A 15,975-nucleotide genomic window follows, 5' to 3' on the forward strand; every position below is an offset into this window, starting at 1 on the left:
CGCTACAATAAGCGCAGCGTCCCGGTGTTGTGTTTGGTGCTGTGTAAGTGCCTCATGCAGCTCGCATAAGGCAGTGTCCGTGTCCGCTTGTGGTGGAATATAAACGGCACTGATTATGACCGATGTGAACTCCCGAGGTAGATAAAAAGGACGACACATGATGGACAGTAGTTCCAGATTTGGTGTGCAGGAGCGTGTGAGAGGAACAACGCTCGCGCTGTTGCACCAGCTGCTGTTCACCATTAAACACATGCCGCCTCCCCTTGACTTCCCCGAGTCCCGCGTCCTGTCCATGCGGTGAACCAAGAACTCGGCTGGCTGGATGGCGTGGTCCGGCACCTCTGGGTTCAGCCATGTCTCGGTGAAGCAGAGGAGATTGCAGTCCCGAATGTCTCTCTGGAACTTTATCCTGGCCCTGAGGTCATCGAGCTTGTTTTCCAGTGACTGGACGTTGGCGAGCAGAATGCTAGGCAGAGGTGTGCGGTGTGCACGGGCTTTCAGCCTGTTCCTGATGCCGGCTCGTTTCCTTCGGGGCCGCCGCTTCGCGTCGCGTCCTTTGTTGTCCCTCAGGATCTCACTCGGCCAGCTCGGATCCGGAGTTAAAAACGTCGAATTGTGAGTACATTGTATACCAATAGAAACAAGAGTGTCTCTATCAATACTAATGTACTCCATGGTGGTAATTTTGCCGGTTTTAAAACGCTGTAAACTAACTTAAAGAACAAAAACAAAGAAAAGGTGGTCGGAGCAGTCGTGACGGCAGCCGACCTCACTGGCGCCATCTTGAGGTCCCTAACAACTGATTGGGAAGCTGAACAACTCATCCCCCAACAACTGATTGGGAAGCTGAACTTGTTGGGCCTGAACACCTCCCTCTGCAACTGGATCCTGGACTTTCTGACCGGTAGGCCTCAGTCAGTACGGATCGGGAACTGCACCTCCAGCACCACCACACTGAGCACTGGGGTCCCACAAGGTTGTGTGCTCAGTCCCCTGCTGTTCACACTGCTGACTCACGACACACAGTTCGAATGACCGTGGTGGGTCTCATTAGCAAGAACGATGAGTCAGCGTACAGAGAGGAAGTGCAGATGCTAACGGACTGGTGTAAAGACAACAACCTGTCTCTAAATGTTGACAAGACAAAGAAGATGGTTTTTGACTTTAGGAGGACACGAGGCGACCATTCTCCGCTGAGCATTAACGGCTCCTCTGTGGGAATCGTGGAAAGCACCAAATTTCTGGGTGTCCACCTAGAGAAGGACCTCAGCTGGTCCCTCAACACCAGCTCCCTACACAAGAAAGCCCAACAGCGTCTCTTCTTTCTGAGAAGACTGAGGAAGGCCCAGCTTCCACCACCGATCCTGACCACCTTCTATAGAGAAACTATCAAGAGCATCCTGAGCGGCTGCATTACTGTCTGGTTTGGGAATTGTGCCATATCGGACCGCAGAACCCTACAGCGGATAGTGAGGACAGCGGAGAAGATCATCTGGGTCTCTCTCCCCTCTATTGAAGACCACACGCTGCATCCGCAAAGCCACCAGCATTGTGGCTGATCAGACACACCCCTCTCACACACACTTCACACTCCTGCCATCAGGAAAAAGGTACCGAAGCATTCGGGCACACACATCCAGACTGTGCAATAGTTTTTTTTCCACAAGCCATCCATCTCCTCAACAAAAATGGACTGGACTGATAAACACAAACACACAAACACAAACATTATTACACAGCTTAACTCAACTACCTCAAAATATTGGGTCTGGACTGACTAATCAACACAAGTACAGACACACTGACCTACACCACCAAATTATCGTACACACCAACCTGTAAATGCTTCACTGTTTATCTTTTGCACAATGATCATTACTGGACTAATTTTTGCACTAATTCCTCAATTCTTGCTGCTGTTTTAAGGAATGTTTATGTTTACCCACTACCTCAACACCATATTTTATGTTCTGTTATGTCGTGGTTGCGCACTATCACTTTGTTGTTGCTCTTGTTTGCACATTTGCACGTGCAGCTAGTTAGTTCTTTTGTTAATTTATGTTGTAATTTATGTTAGGTCTCTCTGTCCCGTCTCTGCTAGCCAGCTAACTAGGCCTCTTGGTTAGCTAGTATAGTGTCTATGTTAATTCATGTTGTAAATGTATGTTGCATGTAGCACCTTGGTCCTGGAGGAACGTTGTTTCGTTTCACTGTGTACTAACTGTATATGGTTGTAATGACAATAAAGCCTACTTCAACTTGAGTACCACTGCCTCAGTTTAAAAAAAATTCACATCCTGCCAGACTCACATCCACTAAGCACCTATAATGCCTTATTATTATTATTATTTCATCTTCTTAGTAAAATTGCCCCAGTTGGAAAACATCACTGTCCCTGATCAATGATGATATTTTTGATCAAATATCAATGTGCTACTACCATGGAACATTGATCAAAATGTAACCAGCACAGAAATCTTATACAGTACTAGCACATTAATAGGAGAAAACAACAAAAGATGTTTTAAATGGGCTATTATCTTGTCCTCACAGTAGTAAAAAGGCATAGTTTAATCAAAATCATGTTTAATTCCCAAGCCCAACCTACAGTAGAGCAAGACAGCTTTGAGAGGATCACATACAGTACAGGTAAAATGACTATGAACACATCTGCTCATCTTACATTCTTTGACCAGTAGGAGGGGGTTCGTGTGCAAATGAAGCCTCAAGGAATTAACCCTTTTGTGAACCAATTGAATCAAAATCAGAAAGAGTACGCTTGCACGTACAAGGAATTTGTTTTAGTGACAAAGCTTCCAGAACAGAAAACAAATGACAAGACAAAACAGCGCATATAAATATCTGAAATCTGTGATATTATACAGTATATTGCACTGTGGTACTGTACACAATATTGCACATATATTTATTGACAGTTGATGTTTAACTGTTCATGAGGGAGATTGCCTGGGGAAAAAAACCCTACGGCAAAAATTCAAATAAAAGGTGGCCTGAGTGTGAGGGGTTCAAAGTGATATTCCGAGCCCTTTTCCTTACTATTGGCCAGTGCCAATAGTTCTTTCAGCAGTCCGAACCGTCCTTTGTAGTCTGCTGATGTCTGTTTTCGTAGCTGAGCCAAACCAGACAGTTATTGAAGTGCACAGGACGGATTCAATGACGGCTGAGTAGAACTGTGTGAGCAGCTCCTGTGGCAGGTTGAATTTCTTCAGCTGGCGAAGGAAATACAACCTCTGGTGGGCCTTTTTAAACAATGGAGTCAATGTGAATGTCCCACTTCAGGTCCTGAGAGATGGTCGTGCCCAGGAACCGGAATGACTCCTGCTGTCACAGTGCTGTTCATGATGGTGAGTGGGGGAAGTGCAGGTGGGTTCCTCCTGAAGTCCACAATCATCTCCACAGTTTTAAGCGTGTTCAGCTCCAGGTTGTTGTGACTGCACCAGACAGCCAGCTGCTCGACCTGAATTCTGTATGCAGACTCGTCACCGTCCTGAATGAGGCCGATGATTGTAGTGTCATCTGCAAATTTCAGGAGCTTGACAGTGGGGTCTGTAGAGGTGCAGTCCTTGGTGTAGAGGGAGAAGAGCAGTGGGGAGAGAACGCATCCCTGAGGGGCTCTAGTATTGGTGGTGTGGCTGTTGGACATGAATTTCCCCGGTCTCACTAGCTGCTGCCTGTCTGTCAGAAAGCTGGTGATCCAGTGACAGATAGAGCTAGGAACAGAGAGCTGGTTTAGTTTGGTAATTACTTCATGACCACAGATGTTAGGGCGACTGGTCTGTAGTCATTAAGTCCTGTGATTTTAGTTTTTTTGGAATGGGGATGATTGTGGAACGTTTAAAGCACAAAGGCACTTCACATTGTTCCAGTGATCTTTTGAAGATCTGTGTAAAGATGGGAGCCAGCTGGTCAGCACAGGATTTTAGACAGGCTGGTGTCACGCCGTCTGGGCCTGGAGGTTTCCTTCTCTTTTGTTTTAGAAAGATCTTGCAAACATCCTTTTCACAGACCTGAAGTGCAGGGGGGAAGAGAGGGTGGTTGCCAGAGGTGATAATGGTGGTGTAGAAAGAGGGTCAGGACAGGGGTGTGGTGTGAGACTGGGTGTTTCAAATCTACAATAGAACTCATTCAGGTCATCAACCAGTTGTGGATTCCCTACAGTGTTGGGGGATGGCGTCTTGTGGCGTCACAGTGTTTCAGAGTAGCTTCTCTTAGCCGCTCTGATCGCCCTTGTTAGTGTGTTTCTGGACTGGTTGTACAAGATCCTGTCCCCACTCCTGTAGGCATCCTCTTTGGCCTGATAAAGCTGTCTGAGTTTTGCTGTAAACCATGGTTTGTCATTGTTATATATTTTATTGTATATAACAGCTGGGAGCTGCATCTGCTGGCCTCACAATGGAGATCTGGGTCGTCACAAAGAATTCACAGAAACAAATTCTCATTCTTCAAAAATTTATGGACCTAACTGTACATTAGGCTTTATAATGCATGTAATACAGGCTGAAAATGCATATAAATAAGTTTTATATATCTGTTTTCCCCCTTTTTTTTCTTATTTAGTTCACCTTTTCTGCATTTTCATACTGTCAATACAAATGGTGGTGTATAATAAGGCCATCATTGTCCGTAAAGATTCTCAATCATTCAGGTGAGGTTGTCTGACTTTTGGACTGGAAGTTTCTCAGACTGAAGAAGTAGCTACTTGGATGAGTATTGAAACGCATCTACCTAACAAGAAATAAATCCATCATTCATTAACTAGTGTTGGAGTAATCCATCTATGTAGTTCAGGAAAAGGGTATCTTTAATGAAGGCAGAACAAGTAGTTTCTAATTTAACAGCCTGTCAGAAGACATACCCTGTGGTATATGTCTGTGAATTCTTCACGAAACAAGAACATGTAATACAAATCCTGAATGGAGTCGACTAATATGTTGTTTTTATTGCCCCCACCCCCACTTTTTTTTAATTTAGAAAGACAATCTGCTACATAAAACATTGCTAAAATGTCTTTTAGCATGTTTAATGGTAGAATTACTGAAATCAAAAATCACAGTTTGAATTTGCTTTGGGAGTTGCAGACATGCATACAAATAAAAATATAAAAAGGGAACACACTTCTGAGGCTGGTTCAGTAAGCAAAACTGATTGTGTATATATATATATATATATATACACATACACACACACAGGGTGGGCCATTTATATGGATACACCTTAATAAAATGGGAATGGTTGGTGATATTAACTTTCTGTTTGTAGCACATTAGTATATGTGAGGGGGAAAACTTTTCAAGATGGGTGGTGACCATGGTGGCCATTTTGGATCCAACTTTTGTTTTTTTCAATAGGAAGAGGGTCATGTGACACATCAAACTTATTGGGAATTTCACAAGAAAAACAATGGTGTGCTTGGTTTTAACGAAGTTATCACCAACCATTCCCATTTTATTAAAGTGTATCCATATAAATGGCCCACCCTGTGTGTGTGTGTGTATATATATATATATATTTATATATATATATATAAAAATATATATACACATACACAGAGTATATGTGGCAACCGTAATATCCCGAAAGGCGGGAATTTGCTAAATTAACTTAATTCGACTACGCCACCCTGGTGGGATGCCAGGGAAATACTCCCAATAAAGGCACACAGGTAAGCTCCGCCTATCAAAGGCAAGAATAAAGAGTAACTGAGACGTGGGTAGCAATACAAAAGGGATGTTTTATTTATTAAAAACAAACAACAAATATCAATTCGCTCCAAAGAGACACGGAAGCAATAAACAAAAATTAATTAATAAAAACCCTCCTCAGGGAGGGGGAAAAGGAAAAAGGGAACAGAAACTGACAGGACAAAGCAGGCCGGCTACAGCTCAGAAAATCATCCAAAACCCACCCAAATTCACATCAAATTAAATGCCATGCAGTCACTACAAGGAAGGAATGTGTTAATACACTTGCAATCGGTGAAGCACACATCACAAATGCATGCAGCCAGCTTCCCCTGTCCTGCACCGTGCCTGCCTCCTGATCAAAACAATAAGAAAAGAAAAAGAACACAACAACTACATACACACACACACAGAGCTAACACAATTGTGTAAAGTCCACACAATTCCCACTAAACAATAATCACATCATACATAAGAAAAAAAATATATAAACAAACAAGTTCATAGACTCAATAGCATATGGAGCAAGGCACCAAATCGTCTCCCAGTCCTATATACGACCGAGACCAGTGCCTAAACGCACCAAATTAACATAAAAAAAAGGACAACACCACAAACATTTATGCCGTCACAACATAATACACAAAGCAGACATGCAAAACAATCAGCCAAGAAAGACAATTCCATCCACACAAAACAAGAAAAACAGCCAATCAAATCTTAGCTGAACTTAGAAACTTAGTTGGCATGCACACCGTAGCTACCAGCCCAACGGCCTACAAAGCAGCCGAGTCACAAGCAAGCAATCTTTTTACTCATAGGCAAAACAGCAATGGCGTCACTGCTAGCATTATCAACTAAGAATAAGGCGAGGGAATTATAATAGTCCACCTCATTCCTAACATGAGGAAAATAAACACATTAACCTCAACCTATTGACCACATAAAATAAAAAAAACACAAAACATATACTTACTCGGTTTAGACAATCGCCCGCGTGTAGCTGCATGAGTACTCACCGCCGATGCCGAAGCTCAATCTACCGGCCAGCATTCTCACCCTGCTAGCGCCGCTGACACTATAAAAATACACTAAATATGCTTACTGCCAAAGTGATAACAATTTATTATGAATACCGGCATACCTAAAAGCGCACTCCGCCGAGAATAACCCACACGTCCATGCCGCCACCTCCACTGGAATTAAACTGTAAATAGGACTGATTAGCATTAAGCTATTCACCTAGCAACACAGTCAACAGAGTTCAAGCCTACCTTAAAAAACCAGGAACGTAAAGGGACACGCCAGGTTGAAGAGCACACCACAAACATGTCACCACCAGTCAAAATAAGGGTCCTTAAATAGACTGCGTTCCCCTCGTTAATCTAATAACCACACCCCCAACAAAGCACAAATCAAAACAAACATTTACCATTTACCCTGCCACATATACATACATTATATATATATATATATATATATATATATATACATACACATACATACACATACATACACACACAGTGGTGTAAAAAACTATTTGCCCCCTTCCTGATTTCTTATTCTTTTGCATGTTTGTCACACTTAAATGTTTCTGCTTATCAAAAACCGTTAACTATTAAGTTAAAAAACTTAACTGTGGTTTATCACACCTGAGTTCAATTTCTGTAGTTACCCCCAGGCCTGATTACTGTCACACCTGTTTCAATCAAGAAATCACTTAATTAGGATCTACCCGACACAGAGAAGCAGAGCAAAAGCACCTCAAAAGCTAGACATCATGCCAAGATCCAAAGAAATTCAGGAACAAATGAGAACAAAAGTAATTGAGATCTATCAGTCTGGTAAAGGTTATAAAGCCATTTCTAAAGCTTTGGGACTCCAGCGAACCATAGTGAGAGCCATTATCCACAAATGGCAAAACATGGAACAGTGGTGAACCTTCCCAGGAGTGGCCGGCCGACCAAAATTACCCCAAGAGCGCAGAGACAACTCATCTGAGAGGCCACAAAAGACCCCAGGACAACATCTAAAGAACTGCAGGCCTCACTTGCCTCAATTAAGGTCAGTGTTCCCGACTCCACCATAAGAAAGAGACTGGGCAAAATGGCCTGGATGGCAGATTTCCAAGGCGCAAACTACTTTTAAGCAAAAAGAACATTAAGGCTCGTCTCAATTTAGCTAAAAAACATCTCAATGATTGCCAAGACTTTTGGGAAAATACCTTGTGGACCGACGAGACAAAAGTTGAACTTTTTGGAAGGTGCGTGTCCCGTTACACCTGGGATAAAAGTAACAGCATTTCAGAAAAAGAACATCATACCAACAGTAAAATATGGTGGTGGTAGTGTGATGGTCTGGGGTTGTTTTGCTGCTTCAGGACCTGGAAGGGTTTCTGTGATAGATGGAACCATGAATTCTACTGTCTACCAAAAAATTCTGAAGGAGAATGTCCGGCCATCTGTTCGTCAACTCAAGCTGAAGCGATCTTGGGTGCTGCAGCAGGACAATGACCCAAAACACACCAGCAAATCCCCCTCTGAATGGCTGAAGAAAAACAAAATGAAGACTTTGGAGTGGCCTAGTCAAAGTCCTGACCTGAATCCTATTGAGATATTGTGGCATGACCTTAAAAAGGCAGTTCATGCTAGAAAACCTAATTCAGATAAAGCTGAATTACAACAATTCTGCAAAGATGAGTGGGCCAAAATTCCTCCAGGGCGCTGTAAAAGACTCATTGCAAGTTATCGCAAACGCTTGATTGCAGTTATTGCTGCTAAGGGTGGCCCAACCAGTTATTAGGTTCAGGGGGCAATTACTTTTTCACACAGGGCCATGTAGGTTTGGATTTTTTTTCTCCCTAAATAATAAAAAACATCATTTAAAAACTGCATTTTGTGTTTACTTGTGTTATCTTTGACTAATAGTTAAATGTGTTTAATGATCAGAAACATTTTGTGTGACAAACATGCAAAAGAATAAGAAATCAGGAAGGGGGCAAATAGTTTTTCACACCACTGTATATATACATACTGTATACTGTATATTAGTTACTGGTGACGTCGAACCAATCAAACCGTGCTGTGGGTAAAACATGTCTTAAGACCACCAAGTGTCTGTGTCAGAGCCAATGTAGCACGTTTTTAAATAAATTTGACCAGAAATCAGATTTTTTAAAAATACAGATACCAATAATAGTAAAAATGCTACAGTCCTCATGATTGGCCAGGTCGAGCCTTAATACTAAGCATGTTCTATCTAAATGAATGCTTCTAACTGCTACAAACACTAAAGCAGATAATCATCATATATCTTGGTAAGCCCTAAAACAAGTAATGATTATATAACTGAGAGATCTAATGACCACAGACTAAGAAGCTGTTTTTAGAATCAACAATATTAGATCCAAGACTACAGTCTAATCAAGTAGCTCGTTCAGCCATTTAGAGTGAATGAGATCATGAACCTTTGTAATGTTATTAATTACTAAATAATTTGCTTCTTGAAGTTAACAGTATTTGGGTACTTGTTATGGGGTAAAACTCAGTTCATTGTAGCCCAACACCCATCCCCATCTTGATGTACATTGCTTTGCCAAAAAAAGCTTTGATTACAGCACACAATGTGTCCAGATTATGTGTGAAATGATTCCTCGTGCTCCCAGAACCACTATTTCACAATCTGAGTCCTGGAATATGGCTGCGACATGAGGGAAGGAAAAACTCCAATGATGAAAAAACCAGGTCATTCAGTACATTTAGATCGTCAACTGACTCCATTTATTCACACATAACATTACTAAAGCAAACACACATTCACCACTGCCTCCAGAGGCGTGTACAGTGGCCACTATAAACAAAGGGTGATTTGCCTCATTTCATAACCTGATGCACCCATTGCTTTAGGATAGGCTCTTTAATTTTTTTTTTTCAACATTTCCCTCATTGTAATGGTGTTACAGCTTCTCTTTCATGTGAATGCGCTCATGTCTTCGAAGACGAAAAGAAGAAGCAAAGCTCTTTCCACATTGTAAACATGGATACGGCTTCTCTCCTGTGTGAATGTGCTGGTGTATTCGGAGTTGATCAGCAGTGGTAAAGCTCTTCCCACACTGTAAACAGAAATAGGGCTTTTCTCCAGTGTGAATGCGCTGGTGTGTTCGTACGTTAATAGCAGTGGTAAAACTCTTCCCACACTGTGAGCAGGAATATGGCTTCTCTCCTGTGTGAACACGCTGGTGTTTTCGTACTCCACCAGCAGTGGTAAAACTCTTCCCACACTGTGAGCAGTGATATGGCTTCTCTCCTGTGTGAATGCGCTGGTGTGTCCGAAGATGATTAGAAGCAGCAAAACTCTTTCCACACTGTAAACATGGATACGGCTTCACTCCCGCGTGAATGCGCTGGTGTGTTCGTACGGTACTAGCAGTGGTAAAACTCTTCCCACACTGTGAGCAGGAATATGGCTTCTCTCCTGTGTGAACACGCTGGTGTTTTCGTACTTCACCAGCAGTGGTAAAGCTCTTCTCACACTGTGAGCAGTGATATGGCTTCTCTCCTGTGTGAATGCGCTGGTGTATCCGAAGATGATAAGAAGCAGCAAAACTCTTTCCACACTGTAAACATGGATACGGCTTCTCTCCCGTGTGAATGCGCTGGTGTTTTCGTACATTACTAGCATTGTTAAAACTCTTCCCACACTGTGAGCAGGAATATGGCTTCTCTCCTGTGTGAATAAGCTCGTGTGTTCGTACTTCACCAGCAGTGATAAAGCTCTTCCCACACTGTGAGCAGTGATATGGCTTCTCAGCTGTGTGACTGCGCTGGTGTGTTCGTACGTTACCAGCAGTGGTAAAACTTTTCCCACACTGTAAGCATAAATATGGCTTCTCTCCTGTGTGAACGTGTTGGTGTATTTGGAGTTGATCAGCAGTGGTAAAGCTCTTCCCACACTGTGAACAGAAATAGGGCTTCTCTCCAGTGTGAATGCGCTGGTGTCTCAAAAGATTACTAGAACTAGCAAAACTCTTCCCGCACTCTAAACATGAATACGGCTTCTCTCCCGTGTGAATGCGCTGGTGTGTTCGTTTATCACTAGCAGTTTTAAAGCTCTTACCACATTGTGAGCAGTGATGGGGCTTCTCTCCTGTGTGAACGTTTTGGTGTTTGCAAAGATAACCAGAACAAGAAAAACTCTTTCCGCATTGTAAACATGAATATGGCTTCTCTCCTGTGTGAATGCGCTGGTGTATTTGTAGGACACTAAAAGTGGTAAAACACTTCCCACACAGTAAGCAGGGATATGGCTTGTCTCCAGTGTGAGTGCGCTGGTGTCTCCGAAGATCACTAGAACGAGCAAAACTCTTCCCACACTGTGAGCAGTGATACGGTTTCTCTCCTGTGTGAACTTTTTTCCGATTACATTGGTCACTTAATATCTTCCCAGAACCTAGACACTGGTAATTTTGCTCCTCCATCTCTTCATGAGATGTGTTCAGACCAGATAATGCATTCTTAGACCTTCTTATGTTTAACCTTCATTTGCAGGAGAAGACTTGGTAAATGATGATAGTCTCTGAGGAGGAAAAAAAAACATGGTTTTAATGACACTTAGGCATTGTGCAAATGAAAATTAAAATTTTTAACAATTTAAGTAAAACACACAGGATCATTATTAGGTATATAATCAAATATCACAGGTAAGAGATGGGCAATAAGTTTTGATATGCCGCATAAAACGCTGTCGACCAACTGTCAAAAGTATCACCTGTGGGTCTGAGGGGCAATCAAGTGTGGTGTGATCCGGTTTGAATCACAAATCTGGGCCCATATTAACTACGGGTCTCAATCACTCGTAGGACTCGGGCTCAAAGTTCATTTAGGACTAAAAATCTCTATAACTCAGAGTAGGACATACAGTAGGTAGACAACCAGAATGCCTATTATCGTCGCACTTACCGCCGTGGCAAAACGACAGCTGGCAAAATAAATCGGGTGCATTTTAAAGTCATTTGTGAAATGACCACCAGGTGGCGCATAGTGACATTTTTCATTCGCCAGTTTTAAACACAGTGGAACCTCGGATTACGAGCATAATTTGTTTCGGGGGTGGGCCCATATTCCAAAACACTCGTAAACCAAATTAAATTTACCCATAGGAAATAATTGAAACTTAAATTATTTGTTCTACAGCCCAAAAAATAAATACATAAAAATAATTAACACAAAATATAAAGTAAAAATAAAACAAATTAACCTGCACAACATGCACCAGTGTGTGTGTGTGTGTGTGTGTGTGTGTGTGTGTATTCACCCAGCAGGGGAGATGATTACCTACAATTCTGCAAGAGAGAGAAAAACCGTTGGCTCAGTTGTGATGACGTGAAGCTCGGCATCAAAACAAGAAGCACATGCCTGATGCATGATACTCGGTGCTCGTAAACTTAAACACGCTCGTTTTTCAAGTCAAAATTTATTTAAAAATCTTTGCTCGGCTTGCGGAACCCTCGTAAACCGAGTTACTCGTAATCTCTATTGTTATTTATTATTATTATAATCGTTATTGATATTTATTGTATAATAATGAGTCAAAAAAACAAAACTGGTTAAATGTTGTTTGGTCAGACGATCAAGTTTACTAGCTGATCATTTTATTTGTACAAAGAATGAACTGTTATATAGACTCTCTCTGTTTGTATCTGTTTATTGTTATTTCGAAAAATACATCCAAAAATACATCAAATTTTAAATATAGAAATAACTAGTAAAATAGACTTTTAGAATAAAACAGTAGGCTACAATAATTAAAAAAATATGCACTAAAAATGCTGTGTTGTTTCTGTAAACACATTGTTGGGTGGTTTATGCTGGGTCAAAATTCTGGGTTATTTCGCGTACTTTAAACACATTGTTGTATTGCTCATGTTGGGTCAAATGGGATGTAGTGAGTCATTTACAAATGAACACCTGGTTGGGTTATTTTGACCCAACAACTGGTTTATTCTTTATTCTTTGGTTTCTCCAAAATGTTTGAAATATTACTGTTATTGTGCTTCAGGAAATTCCCCGGCGCTCACTGCATAACACCGGCCCAACGCAGACCCGAAAGAATTTCTTAATGTTTTCTAAATGTGGGCTTTTGTTGTTTACTTACAATATTTGTTAATTTCATTTAAATGAGGTTTGGGCACGGAATTTTGATTTGGTATCTGTAAGGGGTTCGACTCTATTTGCACGGGTGGCACCATAAAGCACGGACACCAGGCGAGGTCTTACGGGAAAAACGGAGCACACGGAGGCAGCGCTCCCGCATGTGTCCTGTTTAAAGTCCCTGGGGCGCATCACATCGTCCCACTCGCATGCCTCTCTTTCCTGCTCCACCGCATCACGTACTTCACAAACCCCGGACTAAACTCCGCACCTTACTTTTATAATGCGGAGCAAGCCTGAGATCCTGTTAGCGTTAATTATCGCCAGCCTGCACGAATAGGTGGCTCCGTCCCTTTGCATACCTGCAGAAGTGCATGCCGCCTATTTAGTGAGCCTACTGAGTAAGCGAGGAGCGATAGTAGATTTGGGCGCAAACCCATCACAAGCGCACGTGGTGACATATCGTGATCCTCCTTTTAAATTTCCTACATAGTCTAATTAGCGCTCAGCCGCCCCCATAAAGTAAAAAAATGCATCAGAGGAAAAACAGCAAGGAGACTGACTCTAAACATTTTATATAAAAGCAGACATTTCACTTTCTATAAGTATATGGGTCATTGACGGATAAGACTTTTTAATAGGCCAATTTTAAAATACTAAAAATATGGATATGTTTGGCCATTTTCTAAACATTTGGAATGTAGTGTACACATGCCTTTATAAAGAAAAGTAAAAAAAAATTGTCATTTTAGTGTTTTAACACTTAAGTTAATAAAACAAAGCCTTAAAAAATTCATCTGGTTCGACTGTAATATATCTCAGAATTCACATTTTTATGTATTAAGACTAGTTGAACTCATATCAGTAAATAGATAAACTGATGAAGAAAGATAAACTTTAGTGCCCTTTCATTTTATGAAAACTATTATTTCACAAGTTTATTCTATAATAGAGTCTCCTTCATTATCCAGTTAAAATAAATGTTTATCCAGTTAAAATAATGTTTAATGTAATGGAAAATGGCTGAATTTAGAAAAAAAAAAAAGATAAAATAAACAAATAATTATACTTAAACAATTAACTCTATGTATATAATTGATGTATAGAATATGAAAACTACAAATATAGGACATATATCTATCATTTAAAACACTCGGCAGTGGTCGCCCCACATGATACTCGGTCGCCCCATATGATGTTTTCAAGTTTACTCAAGTATAACAGGCTAACAGTTAGCCTCAGAAACCAAACAAGCTTCTTCTAGTGACAAAGCACTTTCAAATTTATCATCAAAATATAGATTTGTGGAAAAAAAAATTATAATTCACAGTTTTGGGGTGGTCGCCCCACATGATGACCAAAAGTGACTACGACATCACAGCCGTTAAAAAACTGCTTTTTCTTACTATATGGGAGAAACTGATTTACTATACAGTTGTTTCCAGGGGGTCTTCACTTGTGTCTGGCTGATGCAGTATCCCATCCTTGAGATGTTTTTTAAAATAAAGGTCCCAAAATTGTGGTTTGTTGATGGTCGCCCCGGATGAAATGGATAGAATCAACATAATTCAGACAACATTCGTTTGTATATCATGATAGAAATATATGAGCAAATGCTTTATAGTTTTGTTAATGGATGTAAAACATGTTTAAAATTATGCCAACTAGGAAAAGGGATATATTTAAGTTGATTTAAAGTGTTTTTAAACCAGTTGTCCTAACTAAAGTCAAGGCCGGACGGTCGCCCCATATGGTGTTTTGGCACTTCGGATAGCAGAAAAATAATGAAAAACTAAAAAATTTGGAGAAGTTAGAGTGGTTTAGTAGGTAAAGAAGGTATAACAAGTGGATGAGAAATTTTTTTTTTTTTTTAGTTCTTTCTGCAAAATAAAATTAACCCGGACAGAAAAAGGGGGCATCACGTCATTGACCCATATAATTTTTTCACGTCTGTGAGGCAAGTATGCACAAAGTTTCGGTTTATTTTCTGACACGCTCAAGTTCACCAAAAACAATACAGAACCCTGTTTACTTTCTTTATTTAACAAAATCATGAAGTTTTTTTGTCATTGTTAGTGCACTTAAATAAAAGTAGAGTCTTATAAAGGCTATGTTGCTAATATAGTTTTACTATATAGTTTATATAGCACTTTAATCTGACAATGTTTTAATTTTATGGTCATTTAGTTTCATTTATTTCAGTTAATAAATCTAAACTAATTTAAAGTAAAAAAAAAAAATTAAAACAAAACTACAAATCTAAAGAACACAAAATATAAGATGACAAGACCCTACATGCGTAGCTTTTCTAATTATACAAAAAATCTAAAGGGCTCAGTGTGTTAACGTTTACGTTGCTTAAATTTGATCCTAAAAATATTTAATTTAAATGATAAATTTGTACTGTAATTTTTGTACTGTGATTATGAATTCGATTAATTACAATGTTTCAAAACTTGATTTTATCTGCAACTACGTGCGGCTCTAGATGAGCTGCGGCTCATTAATCCTGGAGAGAATGAACTAGGGCCTGAGGTCTCAGTCCATAGTTATATAGCGTACCTCAGCGGTAAAAGCCAGCAAACGCACAAACTCAAATGCTTTTACCGTGCGCTGCGACGTTATCATTGTGAAAAAAATTATTACTCTTACTACTCTTATCTTTTATTTACATTTAAACAAAAAGTGGCATCTCCCAAAAAAATTCATACCCTTCTCAATAAGCAATAGAAAAGCCTTTATTGGCTAATACAGCAATTAAACGCTTCCTATAATTGCTAACCAGCTTTTCGCATGTCTCCACTGGTATTTTTGCCCATTCATCTTTAGCGATGAGCTTCAACTCTTTCAGGTTGGAGGGTCTCCTTGCCATCACCCTGATCTTTAACTCCCTCCACAGATTCTCAATTGGGTTTAAGTCAGGACTCTGGCTGGGCCACTGCAAAACGTTAATGTTTTTGTCTGCTAATCATTTCTTCACCACTTGTGCTGTGGGTCATTGTCATGCTGAAGTGCCCACTGGTGCCCAAGGTCAAGTTTCTCTGCAGACTGCCTGATGATGATGATGAGAATTTAGATCAACCAGTGGGTGCCACCACATGATTACAGATTTGGCTGATTTTTTC

The 15,975-nt window shown here is 40.6% G+C and overlaps 1 protein-coding gene across 1 annotated transcript in view; it reads right to left on the reverse strand.

Moving 5' to 3' along the window:
* The window catches only part of LOC128534558 (zinc finger protein 850-like), a 40,271-nt gene that overhangs the window by 9,945 nt on the left and 14,351 nt on the right, over positions 1 to 15,975 (reverse strand). Inside the window, exon 2 of the mRNA XM_053509028.1 lies at positions 9,744 to 11,276. Coding sequence (XP_053365003.1) covers positions 9,744 to 11,178 — 1,435 coding nt within the window. The 5' untranslated portion in view covers positions 11,179 to 11,276. The remainder of the gene's footprint in view (positions 1 to 9,743; positions 11,277 to 15,975) is intronic.

Source organism: Clarias gariepinus, chromosome 12 (genome assembly GCF_024256425.1).
Source record: "Clarias gariepinus isolate MV-2021 ecotype Netherlands chromosome 12, CGAR_prim_01v2, whole genome shotgun sequence".
Lineage (NCBI taxonomy): Eukaryota > Metazoa > Chordata > Actinopteri > Siluriformes > Clariidae > Clarias > Clarias gariepinus.